At 38.8% G+C, this 24,292-nt stretch overlaps 1 protein-coding gene across 2 annotated transcripts in view; it reads left to right on the plus strand.

The window, feature by feature from the left end:
• ADAM9 (ADAM metallopeptidase domain 9) overlaps positions 1–24,292 on the plus strand; it is a 180,991-nt gene that overhangs the window by 3,424 nt on the left and 153,275 nt on the right. Inside the window, exons 1-3 of one of the 2 annotated variants that reach the window (XM_037812840.1) lie at positions 953–996; positions 20,000–20,136; positions 22,989–23,086. In XM_037812840.1, the coding sequence (XP_037668768.1) occupies positions 968–996; positions 20,000–20,136; positions 22,989–23,086 (264 nt within the window). In that variant the 5' untranslated portion in view covers positions 953–967. Of the gene's footprint in view, positions 1–952; positions 997–19,999; positions 20,137–22,988; positions 23,087–24,292 lie in introns of those variants that run through there. The other variant, XM_037812841.1, reaches the window with a different exon arrangement.

Consider the following 24,292-nt stretch of genomic DNA (forward strand, 5'->3'; position numbering starts at 1 on the left):
ATTTTATTTTCTAATTAAGTTATTCACTTAATTTGATTTTTAAATGTGCAGTTATTTTTGTATTTGTACATATTTGTCCTAACATTTTAAGAATTAGGGTACCTTGGCTTACCATAAGTAAAGAAAAATGGTACCATCAAGCATATATCAGACAGTAGAAAAATTGCTGTGCTTTATATATGTGAAGATGAGATTTTTTTCATGTGTTGGCACATTTTAGTATGATTTTTTTTTTTCCCCTTCCCCTTAGTACCTCCCTAGCCTTATCAACATATTAGAGTCCATTGTAAATATACCCTGGGCCTAAGCTTGGAGCCTAGCTGTCTGAGAGACATGGTTAGGGTAGTCTATGGTATAGCTTATGAAATATGGAATATGCCCTTAAAATGAAAAAAGTATATGGGCCACATTGACTTGTGGAAAAGTTGATATAAGAAATTTTTGATCATAAAAGCAGGGCTTACTTTAGTTTGTTTATGATAATTACAACTGTGAGAACTGTGTATTTATAGCCATAAAGATCAGAAGTGGTATTTACTTAACACATAGCTATTGAATACCAACTCTCCCAGTGCAGGAAGTACATCCTTGGTCTTAAGTCTGTTACAGGAACTTACATTCTGTGGGGTGATAAATCTTATAAATGGTTGGTACTTTTCCCAGAGGGGCACTTAAATGTAAAGATGGGTTGATGTTAAAAAAGAAAAAAAAAAAAAAAAAAATCACAGCACTAAAAAAATGTAGGACTGTTGGACATAGCAGTGGGAATTATGTGTGTTTGAAGGTAATTATTAATATGTGATATGTGTTTACTTGGGATTGGCCTTGTGAGTAGAATGAAAACATGTGACTCCTGATAACAGCGCTTTGTGTATTTAATGATGATAGATTCTCATCAAGAAAGAATCCAGACAACAGAATTACCTTCTTCCATCCTGTTTGCACAGCCCAGGTTGTTCCATCCTGTATGCACAGCCCAAGTTGTACTTCAAGGTGGTAAGCACTTTCATAATAGGCAAGAAGGAAAGGAGAAATGCTCATAGTTGAGCATTTACATTTGTTTGCTTTGCAATTAGGTGGAATTCTTTTAACTTACTTCCTTGTACTGTACTTACTCCTGTGAACAACATTCTCAAGACTTCCTCCAAAACACAGTACATAAAAAGATCTAAGAAGTTAGAGAATGAGAGAAGTAGCAATAGCATCTTTTCCTTTCCTTTACTAAGTTTAGGACCCCAAGTTTGATGTTTGAGCTCTTATTTTTATCTTCAGCCCATGTTTTATAGTAATGTGATTTTTGACAGTATGCTTATTATGTCAGATTCTAATATAACAGTTTTACAATTCCCACAGAATTGTTTGTATTAAGATTTTTATTTTCATTGTGAACTATATTTTTTTTTAATGCAATTTTATTGAGATTTAATCACATAACATACAATCATTCAACATGTACTTTGTTCGCTATCATCATATAGTTGTGCATTCAAACTATGATCATTTTCACTACTCCAAAAAATAAAAAAAGATTAAAATAAAAAAGAACATCCAAAACATCCCATTCCCCTCCCCTCATTGTTCTTTTACTTTTTCAAAATTCAGTTTTATTGAGATATATTCACATACCATACAATCATCCATGCTGTTCACAGTACCATCATACAGTTGTGCATTCATCACCCCAATCTATTTTTTAACATTTTCCTTATACCAAAAAGAATAAAAATAGGAATACAAAATAAAAGTAAAAAAGAACACCTAAATCATCCCTCCCCAACCCACCCTATTTTTCATTTAGTTTTTGTCCCCATTTTTCTACTCATCCATCCATACACTGGATAAAGAAAGGGAGTACAATCCACAAGGTTTTCACAATCACACGGTCACCCCATGTAAGCTACTTTGTTATACAATTGTCTTTAAGAGTCAAGGCACAGGGTTGGAGTTTGATAGTTTCAGGGGTTTACTTGTAGCTATTCCAATACACTGAAATCTAGGCTTTTTTTTTTTTTTTTAAGTATAAAGTTTAAGATTTATTAGAGGAAGAAAGCAGGTGGGAGCCCCTCATAAGCTACATTTTTATACAATTGTCTTCGAGATTCATGGGTTCTGGGTTGTAGTTTGATAGTTTCAGGTATCCACCACCAGCTACCCCAATTCTTTATAACCTAAAAAGGGTTGTCTAAATTGTGCATAAGAGTGCCCACCAGAGTGACCTCTCGGCTCCTTTTGGAATCTCTCTGCCACTTTCTTTCTGAGAGCAGCATTTTTTTAACGAAAAAAGGAACCCACGTTGGGTAGGGTGTCTGCTGTGATGTTCTATGCCTCGATTGGGTAAGTGCCTATCTAGTTTTGGGCTGATTAGTTGCTAGAATTCTGAGACAATATTCTTTTTAGGAAAGCAGCTGCGTTATCTAACTAGGGAAAGCAGGCCTTTTTGGTTGTTCGTCTTATGGACATATCTGACCTTGCTTTACCCGCCTTTGAGGGGCTTTGAACAGCCATCATTCTTTAGTTTATGGGGCACCTGTTTTCTGTGAGATAAGCTGTGGGGTCCCTGGGTTAGAAACTCCTACATGTTAGTTTCTTCTTCTGGGATCTAACACCACCCTCTTTCATTTAGTTTTGTCCCCATTTTTCTACTCATCCATCCATACACTGGATAAAGGGAGTGCAATCCACAAGGTTTTCACAATCACACTGTCACCCCTTGTAAGCTACATAGTTATACAATCATCGTTAAGAGTCAAGGCCACTGGGTTGGAGTTTGATAGTTTTGGGTATTTACTTCTAGCTATTCCAATATATTAAAACCTAAAAAGGGTTTTCAATGTATTATTCTTTTTTTTTTTTTTATCATCATTTTATTGAGATATATTCACATACCATGCAGTCATACAAAACAAATTGTACTTTCGATTGTTTACAGTACCATTACATAGTTGTACATTCATCACCTAAATCAATCCCTGACACCTTCATTAGCACACACACAAAAATAACAAGAATAATAATTAGAGTGAAAAAGAGCAATTGAAGTAAAAAAGAACACTGGGTACCTTTGTCTGTTTGTTTGCTTCCCCTACTTTTCTACTCATCCATCCATAAACTAGACAAAGTGGAGTTTGGTCCTTATGGCATTCCCAATCCCACTGTCACCCCTCATAAGCTACATTTTTATACAACTGTCTTCGAGATTCATGGGTTCTGGGTTGTAGTTTGATAGTTTCAGGTATCCACCACCAGCTACCCCAATTCTTTAGAACCTAAAAAGGGTTGTCTAAAGTGTGCGTAAGAGTGCCCACCAGAGTGAACTCTCGGCTCGTTTTGGAATCTCTCTGCCACTGAAGCTTATTTCATTTCCTTTCACATCCCCCTTTTGGTCAAGAAGATGTTCTCCATCCCACGATGCCGGGTCTACATTCCTCCCCGGGAGTCATATTCCACGTTGCCAGGGAGATTCACTTCCCTGGGTGTCTGATCCCACGTAGGGGGGAGGGCAGTGATTTCACCTTTCAAGTTGGCTTAGCCAGAGAGAGAGGGCCACATCTGAGCAACAAAGAGGCATTCGGGAGGAGACTCTTAGGCACAAATACAGGGAGGCCTAGCCTCTCCTTTGCAGCAACCGTCTTCCCAAGGGTAAAACTTATGGTAGAGGGCTCAACCCATCAAACCACCAGTCCCCTATGTCTGTGGTCATGTTAGCAACCATGGAGGTGGGGTAGGCGAATACCCCTGCATTCTCCACAGGCTCCTCAAGGGGGCACTACATCTTTTTTTTTTTTTTTCCTTGTTTGTCTTTTTTCTTTTTTTTTTTTTAACTTTCCCTTCTTTTTTAAATCAACTGTATGAAAAAAAAAGTTAAAAAGAAAACAAACATACAGTAAACGAACATTTCAAAGAGACCATAACAAGGGAGTAAGAAAAAGACAACTAACCTAAGATAACTGCTTAACTTCCAACATGTTCCTACTTTACCCCAAGAAAGTTACATAATATAGCAACATTTCAGTGAACTTGTTCCTACTACATCCATCAGAAATTAACAGACCATAGTCATTTCTGGGCATCCCCAGAACGTTAAATAGCTTATCTGTTCTTCTTGGATTATTGTTCCCCCTTCCTTAATTGCTCTCTACTGCTAGTTCCCCTACATTCTACATTATAAACCATTTGTTTTACATTTTTCAAAGTTCACATTAGTGGTAGCATATAATATTTCTCTTTTAGTGCCTGGCTTATTTCGCTCAGCATTATGTCTTCAAGGTTCATCCATGTTGTCATATGTTTCACCAGATCGTTGCTTCTTACTGCCGCGTAGTATTCCATCGTGTGTATATACCACATTTTATTTATCCACTCATCTGTTGAAGGACATTTGGGTTGTTTCCATCTCTTGGCAACTGTGAATAATGCTGCTATGAACATTGGCATGCAGATATCTGTTCGTGTCACTGCTTTCCGATCTTCCGGGTATATACCGAGAAGTGAAATCGCTGGATCGAATGGTAGCTCTATATCTAGTTTTCTAAGGAACTGCCAGACTGACTTCCAGAGTGGCTGAACCATTATACAGTCCCACCAACAATGAATAAGAGTTCCAATTTCTCCACATCCCCTCCAGCATTTGTAGTTTCCTGTTTGTTTAATGGCAGCCATTCTAACCGGTGTTAGATGGTATCTCATTGTGGTCTTAATTTGCATCTCTCTAATAGCTAGTGAAGCTGAACATTTTTTCATGTGTTTCTTGGCCATTTGTATTTCCTCTTCAGAGAACTGTCTTTTCATATCTTTTGCCCATTTTATAATTGGGCTGTCTGTACTATTGTCATTGAGTTGTAGGATTTCTTTGTATATGCAAGATATCAGTCTTTTGTCAGATACATGGTTTCCAAAAATTTTTTCCCATTGAGTTGGCTGCCTCTTTACCTTTTTGAGAAATTCCTTTGAGGTGCAGAAACTTCTAAGCTTGAGGAGTTCCCATTTATCTATTTTCTCTTTTGTTGCTTGTGCTTTGGGTGTAAAGTCTAGGAAGTGGCCTCCTATTACAAGGTCTTGAAGATGTTTTCCTACATTATCTTCTAGGAGTTTTATGGTACTTTCTTTTATATTGAGATCTTTGGTCCATTTTGAGTTAATTTTTGTGTAGGGGGTGAGGTAGGGGTCCTCTTTCATTCTTTTGGATATGGATATCCAACTCTCCCAGCCCCATTTGTTGAAAAGACCATTATGGCTCAGTTCGGTGACTTTGGGGGCCTTATCAAAGATCAGTCGGCCATAGATCTGAGGGTCTATCTCTGAATTCTCAATTCGATTCCATTGATCTATATGTCTATCTTTGTGCCAGTACCATGCTGTTTTGGCAACTGTGGCTTTATAATAAGCTTCAAAGTCAGGGAGTGTAAGTCCTCCCACTTCGTTTTTCTTTTTTAGAGTGTCTTTAGCAATTCGAGGCATCTTCCCTTTCCAAATAAATTTGATAACTAGCTTTTCCAAGTCTGCAAAGTAGGTTGTTGGAATTTTGATTGGGATTGCATTGAATCTGTAGATGAGTTTGGGTAGAATTGACATCTTAATGACATTTAGCCTTCCTATCCATGAACATGGAATTTTTTTCCATCTTTTAAGGTCCCCTTCTATTTCTTTTAGTAGAGTTATGTAGTTTTCTTTGTATAGGTCTTTTACATCTTTGGTTAAGTTTATTCCTAGGTACTTGATTTTTTAGTTGCTATTGAAAATGGTATCTTTTTCTTGAGTGTCTCTTCAGTTTGTTCATTTCTAGCATATAGAAACATTACTGACTTATGTGCATTAATCTTGTATCCCGCTACTTTGCTAAATTTGTTTATTAGCTCTAGTAGGTGTATCGTTGATTTCTCAGGGTTTTCTAGATATAAGATCATATCATCTGCAAACAATGACAGTTTTACTTCTTCTTTTCCAATTTGGATGCCTTTTATTTCTTTGTCTTGCCGGATTGCCCTGGCTAGCACTTCCAGCACAATGTTGAATAACAGTGGTGACAGCGGGCATCCTTGTCTTGTTCCTGATCTTAGAGGGAAGGCTTTCAGTCTCTCACCATTGAGTACTATGCTGGCTGTGGGTTTTTCATATATGCTCTTTATCATGTTGAGGAAGTTTCCTTCAATTCCTACCTTTTGAAGTGTTTTTATCAAAAAGGGATGTTGGATTTTGTCAAATGCTTTTTCAGCATCTATTGAGATGATCAATTGATTTTTCCCTTTCGAGTTTTTAATGTGTTGTAATACATTGATTGTTTTTCTTATGTTGAACCATCCTTGCATGCCTGGAATGAATCCCACTTGGTCATGGTGTATGATTTTTTTAATGTGTCTTTGGATTCAATTTGCAAGTATTTTGTTGAGGATTTTTGCATCTGTATTCATTAGGGAGATTGGCCGGTAGTTTTCCTTTTTTGTAGCATCTTTGCCTGGTTTTGGTATTAGATTGATGTTAGCTTCATAAAATGAGTTAGGTAGTGTTCCATTTTTTTCAATGTTTTGAAAGAGTTTGAGTAAGATTGGTGTCAGTTCTTTCTGGAAAGTTTGGTAGAATTCCCCTGTGAAGCCATCTGGCCCTGGGCATTTATTTGTGGGAAGATTTTTGATGACTGATTGGATCTCTTTGCTTGTGATGGATTGGTTGAGGTCTTCTATTTCTTCTCTGGTCAGTCTAGGTTGTTCATATGTTTCCAGGAAATTATCCATTTCTTCTACATTATCCAGTTTGTTGCCATACAGTTGTTCATAATATCCTCTTATAATTTTTTTAATTTCTTCAGGATCTGCAGTTATGTCACCTTTTTCATTCATTATTTTGTTTATATGGGTCTTCTCTCTTTTTGATTTTGTCAGTCTAGCTAGGGGCTTGTCAATCTTGTTGATCTTCTCAAAGAACCAACTTTTGGTGATATTTATCCTCTCTATTGTTTTTTTGTTCTCTATGTCATTTATTTCTGCTTTAATCCTTGTTATTTCTTTTCTTGTACTTGGTTTAGGATTGGTTTGCTGTTCATTTTCTAGCTTCTTCAGTTGATCCATTAGTTCTTTGATTTTGGCTCTTTCTTCCTTTTTAATATATGCGTTTAGTGCTATAAATTTCCCCCTTAGCACTGCTTTTGCTGCATCCCATAGGTTTTGGTATGTTGTGTTCTCATTTTCATTCGTCTATATATTTAGCAATTTCTCTTGCTATTTCTTCTTTAACCCACTGATTGTTTAGGAGTGTGTTGTTTAACCTCCAGGTATTTGTGAATTTTCTAAGTCTCTGATGGTTATTGACTTCTAATTGTATTCCATTGTGGTCAGAGAATGTGCTTTGAATAATTTCAATCTTTTTAAATTTATTGAGGCTTGTTTTATGTCCCAGCATATGATCTATTCTGGAGAAAGTTCCGTGAGCACTAGAAAAGTATGTGTATCCTGGTGATTTGGGATGTAATGTCCTGTATATGTCTGTTAAATCTAATTCATTTATCAGATTGTTTAGGTTTTCAATTTCCTTATTGGTCTTCTGTCTGGTTGATCTATCTATAGGAGAGAGTGATGTGTTGAAGTCTCCCACAATTATTGTGGAAACATCAATTGCTTCCTTTAGTTTTGCCAGTGTTTCTCTCATGTATTTTGTGGCACCTTGATTGGGTGCATAGACATTTACGATTGTTATTTCTTCTTGCTGAATTGCCCCTTTTATTAGTATGTAGTGGCCTTCTTTGTCTCTCAAAACATGCCTGCATTTGAAGTCTATTTTATCTGAGATTAATATTGCTACACCTGCTTTCTTTTGGCTGTAGCTTGCATGAAATATTTTTTTCCATCCTTTCACTTTCAGTTTCTTTGTGTCCCTGTGTCTAAGATGAGTCTCTTGTATGCAACATATTGATGGTTCATTTTTTTTGATCCATTCTGCGAATCTATATCTTTTAATTTGGGAGTTTAATCCATTTACATTCAACGTTATAACCGTGAAGGCATTTCTTAAATCAGCCATCTTATCCTTTGGTTTATGTTTGCCATATTTTTCCCTCTGTCTATTAATATCCTTTATTGTACCCATACCGAATCTCTTTAGTACTGAACCTTTCTCCAAGTCTCTCTGTCCTGTCTTTGTTTCTCTGTCTGTAGGGCTTCCTTTAGTATCTCCAGTAGGGCAGGTCTCTTGTTAGCAAATTGTCTCAGCATTTGTTTGTCTGTGAAAAATTTAAGCTCTCCCTCAAATTTGAAGGAGAGCTTTGCTGGATAAAGTATTCTTGGCTGGAAATTTTTCTCACTCAGAATTTTAAATATATCGTGCCACTGCCTTCTCGCCTCCATGGTGGCTGTTGAGTAGTCACTACTTAGTCTTATGCTGTTTCCTTTGTATGTGGTGAATTGCTTTTCTCTTGCTGCTTTCAGAACTTGCTCCTTCTCTTCTGTGTTTGACAGTGTGATCAGTATATGTCTCGGAGTGGGTTTTTTTGGATTTATTCTATTTGGAGTTCGCTGAGCATTTATGATTTGTGTATTTATGTTGTTTAGAAGATTTGGGAAGTTTTCCCCAACAATTTCTTTGAATACTCTTCCTAGACCTTTACCCTTTTCTTCCCCTTCTGGGACACCAATGAGTCTTATATTTGGACGTTTCATATTATCTATCATATCCCTGAGGTCCATTTCGAGTTTTTCAATTTTTTTCCGCATTCTTTCTTTTATGCTTTCATTTTCCATTCTGTCATCTTCCAGGTCACTGATTCGTTGTTCAACTTCCTCTAGTCTTGTACTATGAGTGTCCAGAATCTTTTTAATTTGGTCAACAGTTTCTTTAATTTCCATAAGATCATCCATTTTTTTATTTAGTCTTGCAATGTCTTCTTTATGCTCTTCTAGGGTCTTCTTGATTTCCTTCATATCCCGTACTATGGTCTCATTGTTCATCTTTAGTTCTTTGAGTAGCTGCTCTAGGTGCTGTGTCTCTTCTGGTCTTTTGATTTGGGTGCTTGGGCTTGGGTTATCCATATCGTCTGGTTTTTTCATATGCTTTATAATTTTCTGTTGTTTTTGGCCTCGTGGCATTTGCTGAACTTGATAGGGTTCTTTTAGGGTTTGTAGACCTATTGAAGTCCTTATCTCTAATTTATCAGATCTACAGCTTCGTGGAGTACACTTTCTCTAACTAACCAGCAGGTGGCGTCCACGAGCCACCTGTTCTCCACAAGCCTGTTCTCCCCTGCTTAGCCTTTTTGGTGAGTGGGGGAGTGAGTCTTGTGGGGCCCAATTGGTGTACCAAGCTTGCGTGTGTAGTTGGTGTTGCCTGCCCTGTATGTGGGGCGTGTTTCTGGGCAGTCGGGGAGGGGGGGGTGGCCCTAACAATCAAATCTCCCTTATGATCCTAGAGTTTTAAAGCTGCTGCAATAGTCTAATCCTTCAGTTCAGTCCTGCCACAGTTTGTCTCTGCCACTGACCCACAAGTCTTTGGTGTTGGCGTATGGCTCCTGAGACTTGCAAGTGGGCCCCTCTTCCAGGCTGTGCACCCCGGGTCCTCTGTTGAGGGATGACTGTGCTATGTCACAGGTGAGTGCCGTCCCCCCAGGGCAGTTCTGGGCTGCTGGGCTGTGTAGGGAGGCTCCCAGTCTGCTCAAATGATGGCTGAATGGGGCTCTGTTAATTCACACTGCTCCACCTTCCCAGCTCTGGGACATTCAGCTGAGGTTGCAGGGAAGGCTAAAATCCATGCCCAGTTTTGTGGTGTGTGCCTGTTATTTGAAGCACTTCCATCACACTGGGTTGTCTGGGGCAGCTCTGGGCTATGGGGCTGGCGATGGGCAGGAGTGTTTCCTGTCCACCAGGATGGTGGCTGTGAGCGGACACCCCCCTTTTCTTGGGAAGTTGTGTTGTTTAGTGAATTTTCTCAGCCACTGGATTATTGCCTTTTGTCTCAGAGCTCTCTTAGTTCTGCTCTTGACTTGACGTGCCCAAATTGCAATTCTTTGAAGCTTTCTGTATTGGGCTTCTTAGAGTAATTGTTTTAGAAAAAGAAAAAAGGATTAAAAAAAAAAAAAACGGCCCTCCTCAGAGATCTAATGGGTTATTGAAATGCTAATAGACAAAGCAACCAGGGCCATTAAGGAAAGGTCCACAGGGCAGAGGGATCAGCTTTGCTTCGGGATTTGCATATGCGCCTCAAGGCCTGAGCTCCGCCCTTCCCCTTTCTGTGTTCACCAGAACTCCAAAAATCCTCTGCTTTTATTTTGGAGTTTTTCGTGTTGTTTTTTTTCTATGCCTGTCTCCTCTCTGCTGGGCTGGCTGCTCTCAGAGTCTCTGGTGTCTGGTCTCAGTCTATCTATGGTTGGAGTTTGAATCAGTAGAATGAGTTTCCGATAAGAGCAGCCACTGCAGTTCTCCCTTCTCCTTCCCGGAGCTGACAGCCCCTCCTCCCCCGGGACTGAGCCTGGCAGGGAGGGGTGCGGGTCCCTGGCCGCAAAAACTTACAGATTTCGCTGATCTCAGCAGTTCCACGTTTTCATGAGTGTTGTATGAAGTATGCCCAAAGACAGATTGCTCTGTGGTGTCCAGTCCACGCAGTTCCTGGCTTTTTACCTACTTTCCTGGAGGAGTAACTAAAACTTACAGCTCACCAGTCTGCCATCTTGCCCCGCCTCCTGAACTATATTTTTATACGAGTGGTTTTCAAATGGGCCCAGGTGACAATTGGCACTGTGTGGGAGACATTTTTGGTCGTCACAACTGGGGGGTGCTACTGGCCTCCAGTGGGTCGAGGTTGGGGATGCTGCTAAACATCCTATGATACACAGGACAGTCCCCACAACAAAGAATTTTCCAGCCAGAATATAGCAGTGCTGAGGTTGAGAAACCATACTTTATACAAATGATGTTAACGCAGTTCCTTCATAGTAACGTGGGAAAAATGTCATTTTGGTTTCCATGAGAAGGTGCTACTAAGTATTAAAAATATTAAAGGGAATTTGGGAAAAATCTATGCAAGGTATGAACAGGGAAAAAAGAACCTAGAACTAGATAAGTAATTAGGAGATATTGCCAACTGTACAGATTGAGGGTGTAACTGAGAAGTTAGGATTTAAGGACTGATGATGATTACTGAATCATTATCTAGAAATTCTTTTTACTTTCTGGTATATTAGAGTAGACAGAGGGAAATACCTGAAACCTGAACTGTAATCCAGCTGCCTTGGTCTCTGATAATGACTGTATAGCCTTTATCTTGTGCCCTTGTGATTATAAAAATGTGTGACTAACCTTCAGTTGTACCCATTTATCCAGTTTTTTTGACTTTAAAGTCTTATGATCACTGAAGACAGCTCCTAATGTTTATTAATGAAGGGTCTTTAGTCAGCCTAGAACTAAAGCACCCCAAGTCCAAAAGTATCTTGATAACGGAAGCTGAATCTAACCAACATGGGCCTGTCTGACATGCACAGTAGCTTAGACTTTAACTTACAAGTCATCTATACCTCATTATAATACTAAAAATCATACCCATCATCATATTAAGGCCCCCATTTTCTTACATACATTCTGTGACTAAGCATGTAATCAATCTGCACATGCTCAACAATTAGATCACTTCTAATTACATCATCTGGGGCCATTGTACTCATTATCCTTAAACCTGCCCATCTATAAATGATGCTATAAAGCTATCAAAATTACTGCAGTTTGGAGAGACAGATTTTGGATCGATAGGCCTCTGTTCTCCTGCTTTGTGCCTAGCAATAAAACACTTTCTTTCTTTGAAACCCCAGAGTCTCAGAAATTGGTCATTTGAGCGCATGGACAAAGAAGCCACCATCTTGGTCCAATAACAAGGAAACAGTCCTCACTAGAGGCTACCCTCATTTCTAGCAGCAATTACAAGTTCAGGGGGTTCCCAAAACCACCCTCAGATCTGATAATTTTCTAGAGGAACTCAGAACTCACTGGAAGTTGTTTTACTCACAGTTGCGGTTTGTTACAGGGAGAGGATACAGGTTAAAATCAGCCAAGAGAAGAAGCACGGAGGGTGGAGTTTGAGGACAGCCCATATGTTGAGCTTCCTGTGGAGTCAGGACTCATTACTTTCCTGGTATTGATATGTATCGGGAAAGCACACCTGAGCTTCAGGGTGTCCACAGGTTTTAACTGGGGCTCTGTCATATAGACTGATTGCTGACTGATTGATTGATCATTGGCCCATGTAGTTGATCTCAATCTCCAGGTCCACTGATACTGCATGATCCAAACCCCACATCCTCCATCACGTTGATGGTCTTTCTGGTGTGGCCAGCCCGCACCCTAAACAAAGACACTCCTACCAGGCATGACAGATTACCTCCTGGAAGCTGAGGGCACAAACTAGACCTCTTTTTGGGTATGGTTAAATTCTTTACTATAAATAAGAAATGAATTAAAAAAATATAGAGAGGAAATTTTCTTACAATTAGTGTATATTGTTTTTGACTGTCATACCCAAAATATGTGCATTTGTTAACATGTTTTGGAATTCCTTATGGCAGGGCTTTTTTTTTTTTTTAAATTAAATTCAGTTTCATTGAAATATGTTCACATACCGTACAGTCATCCATGATGTACAGTCAACTGTTTACAGTACCATCATATAGTTTTGCATTCATCACCCCAATCCATTTTTGAACATTTTCATTAGATCAGAAAGAATCAGAATAAGAATAAAAAATACAAGTAAAAAAGAACATCCAAATCATCCCCCCATCGCACCCTATTTTTCATTTAGTTTCTGTCCCCATTTTTCTACTCATCCATCCATATACTACATAAAGAGAGTGCGACCCACAAGGTTTTCACAGTCACGCTGTCACCCTTGTAAGCTACACTGTTATACAGTCATCTTCAAGAGTTCAGGCTGCTGGGTTGGAGTTTGATAGTTTCAGGTATTTACTTCTAACTATTCCAATACATTAAAACCTAAAAAGGGTTATCTATATAGGACGTAAGAATGTCCACCAGAGTGACCTCTTAACTCCATTTGGAATCTCTCAGCCACTGAAGCTTTGTTTTGTTTCATTTCGCATCCCCCTTTTGGTCAAGAAGATGTTCTCAATCCCACGATACTGGGTCCAGATTCATCCCTGGGAGTCATTTACACATTTACAACATTTATGTTGCCAGGGAGATTTACACCCCTGGGAGTCAGGTCCTACGTAGGGATAGGGCAGTGAGTTCACCTGCCAAGGTGGCTTAGCTAGAGAGAGAGAGGGCCACATCTGAGCAACAAAGAGGCACTCGGGGAGACTCTTAGGCACAATTATAAGCAGGTTTAGCCTCTCCTTTGCAGTAACGAGCTTCATTAGGGCAAGCCCCAAGATAGAGGGCTCAGCACATAAACTGCCAGTCCTCAATGATTGTGAGAACATCAGCAGCAATCCAGGTGAGGAAGTCCAACACTTTCTGCATTTTCCCCCAGCTCCTCAGGGGGGCCCTGCATATATATTTTTATTCTCTGACCAAATTACTTTGGGATGTGTCACTGTTTCAGACTAACGTATACAAACCTACCAGGTCTCACTTACTATTCAAAGTTCCATGTAATTATGGTGTTTGAACAAACTATACGAGTTAAGTTGTTTAGGAAGTATAGATCCTGCACCAAATAAACATCTCTTACCCTGGTCTCATGTGGAAGTTGAAGTTTTAAGACACAGTATCATCCTTTACCCTTTAGCCTGATTTGCCCTAGTCCTAACCAGATCTACTTCATTCATATCTCTAATTGAAGTCTGGTCTCTTTTTCGGCTTTTTTAACCGTTGCTGTATGCGCTAATACTGACGTTCATATCTGCTGAGCTCTAGCTCTGAGTTTCAGGTGTCACACAGATACACAAAGTTCCAGGGATCGATCAGGTTATACACAAAGGGATCAGCATCTCAGAATCTGGAGATAGCCATTACAATTCAGGAATAGATGTGACTGCTGTAAGAGCTTACAATCTAGGGACCATTACAATAAGCGTTCCCCTGATAAGCTGTGCTCTAAGATTCAATTCTGAGTTTACACATTGTAGTTAGTCCATATTGGTGAGGCATTATAATGTTTGCCTTTGTTTCTGGTGTACTTCACTCAAAATGCTGTCTACAGGATCCATTCACCTCCTTGCGTGTCTCACAGTTTCACTCCTGGCAGTTGCTCAATATTCCATTGTATGCACACACAACAGTTCACCATTCTGTTCCTCAGTAGATGTACCCTTAGGCCATCTCCACCCATTGTAAATCATGAATACTGTAGGGTGCTGTAGTTTTGAAAGCCTTTTAAAAATAGATGATTCATTGTGGCATTTTCTTTTTTCTCAAGCAAGAATTGTGATTTAAAATGGGAAGAAATGAAAGAAAATTGTATCTTAAATTTCTACCTTGGATTTTTACCCTCACTGGCAATCTGGGTAAGAAGGCCATAGAAAACAGAAGACTTGGTTTCTAGTCCAGGCCTGAAACGAGGCAGGTGTCGCAGCCCAGGAGGGCTTTGCCAGTCCAGAGGCCAAAGAAGACACCAGGCATTTTCTGATACATGAACTTTTATCCAGGGCTTGCTTACAGGGTGAGAAGTAGTGCAGAGATCATGAGGGCTCTCTCACGCGGGGTGGGTACCGCATTCGCAGGGAAGTTGACCACGCGCTTAAAGAAGAGGCCAGGCAGGTTATAAAGGTTTAAGACAAATACATTCCTAAGGGTGGGAGAGCATAGGTGCAGGAACAGGTTCTGTGACATAGGGGATGGGGGGCGATGCAGAAAGGAGAAGAGGATTAATAGGATGGGGCTTTGTAGATAACCACAAGAGTGATAATATTTGGGAGCCAGGAATCAGGTAGACTAGATTAACATTTGATGGGGGAGGTCTGGGGTACATTTACATCTTGCTCTTTTGTGAGACCAAGAGTTTCTCACCTCCTGCTTACTTGCCGTTTCACATTTTAAAGTTACATTTTAAGGTTAATTTATTATTTTCTCTTTACTGGCTTACAAAGGTGATAGGTTAAACATTAGCTGCCCAGGTCATGCAGACTGCTGTGTGTCGACAAGTTCCACAGGTCTGTTTTGCTCAGGCCAGGGGCTGCCACACCAGTGACCTTATAGTAGTCACTTAAACTTTTTTAAAACTAGAACTCTGTAAATATCTGCCTGCCTATATCTACTTTTGTTTCTCCCCTCTCCCTTGAGGCATTTCTTTTTCTTTGTGATGTTTGCTTCGGAATTGTGATGAGAATAATTCAGTTTAGTTGTATATTGTTTGACTTTATCAGCATATGTCTTCTTGCCTGTAATGATTTACTTTTTTTTTCTTTTTCCCCATCACCTTTTTTTTTTTCTTTTTTTTTTTTAAATATTTATTGGGATTGCTCAGATACCATACAATTATCCAAGGATCCAAAGTGTACAGTCAGTTGCCCCTGGTACCCTCATACAGCTGTGCATCCATCACCGCACTTAATTTTTGTTCAATTTTTAGAACCTTTTCATTACTCCAGACAAGAAATAAAGTGAAAGATGAAAAAAAGAAAAAAAAAAAAGAAAAGAAAAGGAAACTCGAATCCTCACATATCCCTAACCAACCCCCTCAATTGTTGACTCATAGTGTTGATATAGTACATTTGTTACTGTTTATGAAAGAATGTTGAAATACTACTAACTTCAGTATATAGTTTGTAATAGGTATATATTTCTTCCCTATATGCCCCTCTATTATTAACTTCTAGTTGTATTGTCATACATTTGTTCTGGTTCATGGAAGAGTTTTCTAGTATTTGTACAGTTAATCATGGACATTGCCCACCATAGGATTCAGTTTTATACATTCCCATCTTTTGACCTCCAGCTTCCCTTCTGGTGACATATATGACTCTGAGCTTCCCCTTTCCACCTCATTCACGCACCATTCGGCGCTGTTAGTTATTCTCATGTCTTGCTACCAACACCCCTGTTCATTTCCAAACATTTACGTTCATCCTAGTTGAACATTCTGCTCATACTAAGCAACCACTCCCCATTCTTAAGCCTCATCCTATATCTTGGTACCTTATATTTCATGTCTATGAGTTTACATATTATAATTAGTTCTTATCAGTGAGACCCTGCAATATTTGTCCTTACGTGTCTGGCTTATTTCACTCAATATATTGCCCTTGAGGTTTTGTCATCAACCCATTTTTTTTTTTTTTTTTAAGATGGTTTTGTTCACACACCATACATTCCATCCTAAGTAAACAATCGATGGTTCTCTGTATGGTCATATATTTATGTGTTTACCACCTTCAGCACTATCTATATAAGGGCATCTTCATTTCTTCCACAAGGCAGGAGGGAGAGTCAAAGAAGGTCAAGAGGCAAAAGAAAGAGGAAAAAAAATGACAGCTAGGAAGTAGCAAAAGGAAAAGTAACCTTAAATCAAAGTAGAATAAAGAGTCAGACAACACCACCAATGTCAAGTGTCTAACATGCCTCCTCTATCCCCCCATCTTTTCTGCATTTACCTTGGTATATCGCCTTGTTACATTAAAGGAAGCATAATACAATGATTCTGTTAGTTACAGTCTCTAGTTTACGTTGATTGTATCCCCCCCCCCAGTGCCTCCCCATTTTTAACACCTTGCAAGGTTGACATTTGCTTGTTCTCCCTCATAAAAGAATATATTTGTACATTTTATCACAATTGTTGAACACTCTAGATTTCCCCAAGTTACACAGTCCCATTCTTTGTCTTTCCTCCTTTCTTCTAGTGTCTCACATGCTCCCAACCTTCCTCTCTCAACCTTATTCATAGGTATCTTTGTTCAGTGTACTTACATTGCTGTGCTACCATCTCCCACAATTGTGTTCCAAACCACACACTCCTGTCTTCTCCTGTCACCCTGTAGTGCTCCCTTTAGTATTTCCTGTAGGGTGGGTGTCTGGTTCACAAAGTCTCTAATTGTCTGTTTGTCAGAAAATATTTTGAGCTCTCCCTCATATTTGAAGGACAGCTTTGCTGGATATAGGATTCTTGGTTGGCGGTTTTTCTCTTTCAGTATCTTAAATATATCACATCACTTCCTTCTTGCCTCCATGGTTTCTGCTGAGAGATCCGCACATAGTCTTATTAAGCTTCCTTTGTATGTGTTGGATTGCTTTTCTCTTGCTGCTTTCAGGATTCTGTGTTTGTCTTTGACATTTAATAATCTGATTATTAAGTGTCTTGGTGTAGGCCTATTCAGATCTATTCTGTTTGGAGTATGCTGCGCTTCTTGGATCTGTAATTTTATGTCTTTCATAAGAGATGGGAAATTTTCATTAATTATTTCCTCTATTATTGCTTCTGCCCCCTTTCCCTTCTCTTCTCCTTCTGGGACACCAATGATACATACATTCTTGTACTTTGTTTCATCTTTAAGTTCCCGGAGACGTTGCTCATATTTTTTCATTCTTTTCTCCATCTGCTCTTTTGTGTGTAGGCTTTCAGGTGTTTTGTTCTCCAGTTCTTGAGTGTTTCCTTCTGCCTCTTGAGATCTGCTGTTGTATGTTTCCATTGTGTCTTTCGTCTCTTGTGTTGTGCCTTTCATTTCCATAGATTCTACTAGTTGTTTTTTTGAACTTTCAATTTCTGCCTTATGTATGCCCAGTGTTTTCTTTACAGCCTCTACCTCTTTTGCGAAATGTTCTCTAAACTTTTTGAATTCATTTAGCATAAGTTGTTTAAATTCCTGTACCTCAGTTGAAGTGTATGTTTGTTCCTTTGACTGGGCCATAGCTTGGTTTTTCTTAGTGTAGATTGTAGTTTTCTGTTGTCTAGGCATCTGACCTCGTAGGCCACCCCAATCAGGTTTTCCCAGACGAGAACGGGCTCAGGTCACAGAAGGAGGAAATATTCAGTATCTGGTCTCCCTGATGGTTTTTCTTAGAGGATTGATACACCTGTGCTTTTCTGCCTGGCAGGTGTACCTGTCAGCCCGTCACCGGGAGGTGTAAGAGGGTGTGGCCTGTGGCTCTCCTTCCCCAGGCTTTGGGGTCTGGTTCCGGAAAGGCGGGCAGTTAAGCTGGGCCCCTCTCTTTCCTCTTGGGAAGCTATGCCCCCTCCAGAGAGGTCAACTGCATGTCAATAAGTTCTTTGTTTCTCTGACTCTGCTGATGAAAGTGTTTTGATTTTAAAATGGCTGAGGCTGTCTTTACTGCAAAGCACTGTGGGCTGAAAATGGCTGAGGTTTTCTCCACAGAGAGAGAAAGGGACAGAAAAGCTCCCAGGTTCACCCGTCAGCCAGAGAGAGCATCCAATCCTCTGGGCTCCCTGTCCTGAGACAGATATGTCCCCCGACTCTCCCAAGGTCAGTTGTCACCAAAAGCCTCTGTCTGCTTGTTGAGGATTCGCTGTCTGTGTTGAGCAGTTAACATTAAAACCTCAGTTGGAGCTGGGCTGGGGCTTCCGTGAAGGAAGGGCTCTTGGCTCTTGGCTCTCCGCATGGGTTCGCAGTTTTACTTACAGATTTTATGCTGCGATCTCAGGCATTCCTCCCAATTCAGGTTGGTGGATGATGAGTGGACAGTCACGTTTGTCTCCCCGCAGTTATTCCAGGTTATTTACTAGTTTTTTGGTCATATATGAATTGTTCCAGGGGGGGACTAACAGTCTTCTACTCCTCTCTATGCCGCCATCTTAGCTCCTCCTGTAATGATTTACTTTTAAAAGGTTTTTATTTTGAAATAATTATAGATTCACTGAAGTTGCATGGAAATGTACAAGATGACTTACTTATTATTACACAGAATTTCTAATTGTTTACCCCCTGAAAGCATTTTGTTTATTCCTGCCACTACTTCTAGAGTGACTATAGTAATAGTTGAACAAATTACCATGCTCCAGAGCAAAAGTATTAAGAATAATACTTAGACTTGTGTTTTTAGGAATTAGAGAAAACTGAAGGTCATTAGAAAGCTTTCAAATGTCTAGTGGTTTATTTTTGGTGGGAAAATAGTCCTGTATCTCAGTTAATTTAGGATTAAGGATATTTCTGCCTGGTGATTTTGCATCTGTTAAGGCTAGGGATTTCTTTCTTTCTTTCTTTCTTTTTAATAGTTCAATTCAATTTTATTGTGATATAGTCACATACCATACAGTCATCCAAAGTGTACAATCAATTGTTCACAGTGCTGTCATATGGTTGTGCATTTATCACCCCAGTTTATTTTTTGTACATTTTCCTTGTACCAGAAAAAGTAAAAATAAGAATAAAAAATAAAAGTAAAAAGGAACACCCAAATCATCTCCCCCTCCCACCCTATTTTTCATATAGTTTTTGCCTCCAGTTTTCTACTCATCCATCCATACACTGGATAAAGGGGGTGTGATCCACAAGGCTTTCACAATCACACTGTCACTCCTTGTAAGCTACATTGTTATACAATTGTCTTCAAGAGTCAAGGCTACTAGGTTGCAGTTTGATAGTTTCAGGTATTTACTTCTAGCTATTCCAATGCATTAAAACTTAAAAAGGAATCTCTATATACTGCATAAGAATGCCCACCAGAGTCACCTTTCAGCTGCATTTGGAATCTCTCAGCCACTGAAACTTTATTTCGTTTCATTTCACATCCCCCTCTTGGTCAAGAAGATGTTCTCAGTCCATGATGTTGGGTCCAGATTCAACCCCGGGAGTCATATCCTGTGTTGCCAGGGAGATTTAAACTAAGGATTTCTTTTGACATGGTCGCCCATTGACAACTCTGAATGTCTGAATGACATTTGATCATCTTATAGTAGGTTCTCGTTTTTTGTGACCAACAGGTTCTAAGACCCTTCCTGTAAGTTGAAAATCACACATTATAGTGAACCCCATTATTTAATAAGTATTTCTTACACTAATGTACCTATCACACATTTTTTAAAATAAATAAGGCAAATAGTAGACACCCTAGTAACAATAAATAATAAAATTTATCACATAAATACTTAAAAAAAATTTTAATTTTCTTTTCCCTCACCACAGCAACCTGTACCTCCCCATGGTCTTTCCGCCCCTGCCCCCCAGAGGAAAAAAATTGGCGGAGGCCAATGGGAAGCTGAGAAGGCATCTGACATCCCTGAGTTGGGGGTGGAAGTGGTATTGCCCGGAGACCCTGACTGGTCAGTGTTCTGCCCCCTCCCAGCCTGCTGCTGTGCTCCTCGGCTCTATATAGGGCATGCATAATAGTGAACCCCATTATTTAAGAAGTATTTCTTATACAAACGTAGCTGTCTCACATTTTTTGATCAGTAAGGCAGATAAACACTCTAGTAATGATAAGTAAACCAAATCATAGGCATAATTTTTAAAAATCTTAATTCTCTCTGCCTTAATTTTTTTTTTTTTTTTTGATTGTGTGTGTGTATAAAAGGAGGTTCTACTGTGTGTCATAAATATGACTTGAATCAGCCCATGGTTGCTTTTGAATTGGAACCCATTTTTGGTGTTTTTATGCAATGACTAAAGCTGCATTTAGACAATATATCATATTATAAAGATATAAGGGGCTGTGGGTAAAGAATTTGAGAACTGTTAGTATGGCATAACCTGTTTTGCAGTTTACATTGCGTCTTTTTACTCCCAAGGGGGACAAGGGTGTAGACATTTCTGTATATTCAGTGTTATTTTGGGGAAAATTAGATGTAAATACTTAATATGTCTTTGAGGAATCTGAAGGGAGTAAGGCAATTAATGACTGAATGAATATATAGATTTGATCTGAAGCGGGGGGTGAAAGGATGTGGGAGTAGGGAGACCAAATATGAAGGTATCATGGTAGTCTAGATGTCAGGTTAATATTGTTGGTGGAAAGGAAGGGGTTGTTGGGAGAGATGCTAAATAAGCAGTACTTTAAAACAGTTTTTATGGAAGCAGCACTCTTTTTTCCCCTTTTTAATTTCAAAAGTCATAGAAGGATTGCAAAATCCATACTTACTGTAAAAACAATTCAGACAATGGAGAAATCCAGAAGGATGTTGACTTTTAAGTCTTTATGTCATTACTTTTTGATTCTACCCTGTCATGGTAACTACTGTAAGCAGTTTGGTACCTTTATTTATGATATTTTTGTGTTTATGACATATTTTATGGTATCATATATATGATGTATGATGTAATTGTATTTTATAAATACTATAAATACAGTGAGGTATAAAGTGAAAAGCAAAAGTCTCTCTCCCCACCCTGTTTCCTATAGGTAAAGACTTAAAAAAATGATTATAGAAATTTTTAAACATGCACTAGTGGTAAACTGAACCAGATTGGAATTGGGAGTAAGTCTGCATGACCATTTCTGAGTCTTCACTGTTAATACATTTTATCTAAAGTTTTTGTTTTTATGATGGAGTAATGGCAATTACGAGACCGTTGTTACATTGTTGAGTGTAGATTTATTAGAGTTAATCCAAAAGGCATCAAAAGTAATTTTTCCCTCTTATTGTCCTTGTCCATTTAGTAAGTACCCCAGTATCATCTCAGGAGATCCCATTCTTGCTTGGGTGAGAGTGGGAAATGGGGGATGAGAGAATTTTGCTGGGCTCTAGCGTGTCTTTCCATCAAAGCAGCGCTTCCATTCTTCTTTTGTTTACACCTTAAGATTTATTTTGAGAAAAAAGGTTAGGGTTTATAGCTAAAAAATGCTTGAAAATGATTGCTATAAATAGTAGAAAATCTGCTTGTATCAAGGCTGACATCCTTTTCTAGGAAATACCACATTTTCTTTCCTCATGTTTACCTAGTACATTGCTATTTTCATGCAAAACTTTATGTAATGTATATTTATATTAATATGAGAATGTCAGATGATTTGAACATTCAGCTTTTTAAAAATATATTTATATTTTTTATTGAGATTGTTCACATACCAGACAACTATCCAAGGATCCAAAGTGTACAATCAATTGCCCCTGGTACCATTATACAGCTGTGCACCCATCATCACAATTAATTTTTTTTTTCAATTTTTAGAACATTTTCATTACTCCAGAAAAGAAATAAAGACAAAAAAAGGAAACTCAAATCTTCCCATATCCCTAACCACCCCCCCACCTCCATTATTGAATTATAGTTTTGGTATAATACATTTGTTACTGTTGATGAAAGAATGTTAAACTACTACTAACTGTAGTATATAGTTTGCAATAGGTATATTTTTTTTCCTATATGCCTCTCTATTACTAACTTCTAGTTATGTGTCATACATTTGTTCTAGTTCGTGAGAGATATTTCTCATATTTGTATAGTTAATCACGGATGTTGTCCACCATAAGATTCACTGTTTTATACATTCCCATCTTTTAACCTCCAACTTTCCTTGTGATGACATATGTGACTCTGAGCTTAACCTTCACACACCTTTCAGCACTGCTAGTTATTCTCACAACATGCTACCATCACCCCTGTCCATTTCCAAACATTTAAGTTCACCCTACTTGAGTGACCATCCACTCAACATACACCAACTTGAATTGGGAGGAATGCCCGAGATCACAGCATAAAATCTGTAATTAAAAACTGTGGATCCAAGCTGGGAGCCCCCTCCCCCCACGGCCCTAGTACAAAGCCTTATGGTGCTAGAGAGCAGCTCTCTCCAAGCAAGTGAATAGAGCTCAGCTGAGCTCCAACTGGGGGTTTTAATTAACAAACATGGACTGCTCGATGCAAGCTGTGAATCCCCAACAAGCAGACAGAGGCTTTGGGTGATGACTGACCTTGGAGAGCCAGAGGGTGGCCGCGGACTGGCCCTGAAGGGGGCTTTCTGTCCCTATTTTGGCTCAGTGGAGAAAACCTCAGCCATCTTTAGTTCCCAATGCTCTGACTCAGACAAGGGTGGAGATAGCTCAGGCAGGTGTAAGCTTCACCTACAAAGGAAGCTTGATAAGACTATGAACATTGAGCTTTTGGTTTCTATTATATTTATGCAATTTTTCAGCTTTCATTTGTTATATCATATTTGTTATTTCCTTTTCTGTAGGCTTGCAACAGACCTTACATCTCTCCTCTTATGAAATTGTAACTCCTTGGAGATTAACTAGGGAACGGAGAGAAGCCCCTAGGCCCTACTCAAAACAGGTAAGCTGTTCTCTTGAGAAATAAGTATGTATTTAAATTTTACTTTTTTTTTTAAACACAGGGTGTTATTTTCAATAGGAATTGGTTCAGTGAGTGATGTCATCCAATGATTAGTACTCTACCATATGGCACTTTGGACATTAATCTAATGAAGCAACATTTCAATCCTTCTTATCTTGCTTTTTAAGATAAAAGGTTAGCTTAAAACCTAACAGAATTAAACAGTGTGTTAAATAGAATTCTGTGGACCAGAATAGGATGCTGATTACATAGATTTCTAACCCTTAACTGACTGATCATGGTGCCAGTAGTTTTGTTAACTTCATTCAGTCTGTGATAGAAAACGTGAAACTCTGTCTCCTCTGACACTGGAGAATAGTAGTGTGTTATATGCGTATATTTCTTATTTAGGAATTTTTTTCAAGAATGAATTTTATCTCTGTTCTGGAAGAAACCTGCTATGCTGTTAAGGCATAATTGATGCACAAAAACTCTTTTCCTACTATTTTATCTTACTGTAAAGTTGTCCAGAAATATTTTTGAACTTTAACTGATTTTGCAAACCCAGTTGGCTTATAGCATCCCATTGCTTTCACTCTGTGTCCGAATTTCATTCTACTTATAAAGGACTCCAGTAATAGGATTAAGATGCATCCTGATTAGGTTGGGCCACACCTTACCTGAAGTAAACTCATCAGAAGTTCCTATTTATAATAGGTTCACACCCACAGGAATAAGATTAAATTTAAGAACATGTTTTTTTTTGGAGTGGGGTGGGGTACATAGCTCCAAACCATCAAGTGAGGTCATATGGCAAGCCTATTCTTAATTTTCTGAGGAACTGCCAAGCTGTTTTCCACAGTGGCTACACTGTTTTACATTCCTACCAATAATGAAGGAGTGTTCCTATTTCTCTACATCCTCTCCGACACTTCTAATTTTGCGTTTTTTTAAATAATAGCCATTCTAGTGGATATAAAATGGTAGCTTATTGTAGTTTTGTTTTGCATTTCCCTAATGGCTAATGATTTTTGAGCACCTTTTCATGTGCTTATTGGCCATTTGTATATCTTCTTTGGAGAAATGTCTATTCAAGTCTTTTGTCCATTTTCAAATTGAGTTTTTTGTCTTTTTGTTGTTGGTTTTAGGATTTCCTTATATATTCTGGATATTAAACCCTTATCAGATATGTGGTTTACAAATATT

Source organism: Choloepus didactylus, chromosome 20 (genome assembly GCF_015220235.1).
Source record: "Choloepus didactylus isolate mChoDid1 chromosome 20, mChoDid1.pri, whole genome shotgun sequence".
Classification (NCBI taxonomy): domain Eukaryota; kingdom Metazoa; phylum Chordata; class Mammalia; order Pilosa; family Megalonychidae; genus Choloepus; species Choloepus didactylus.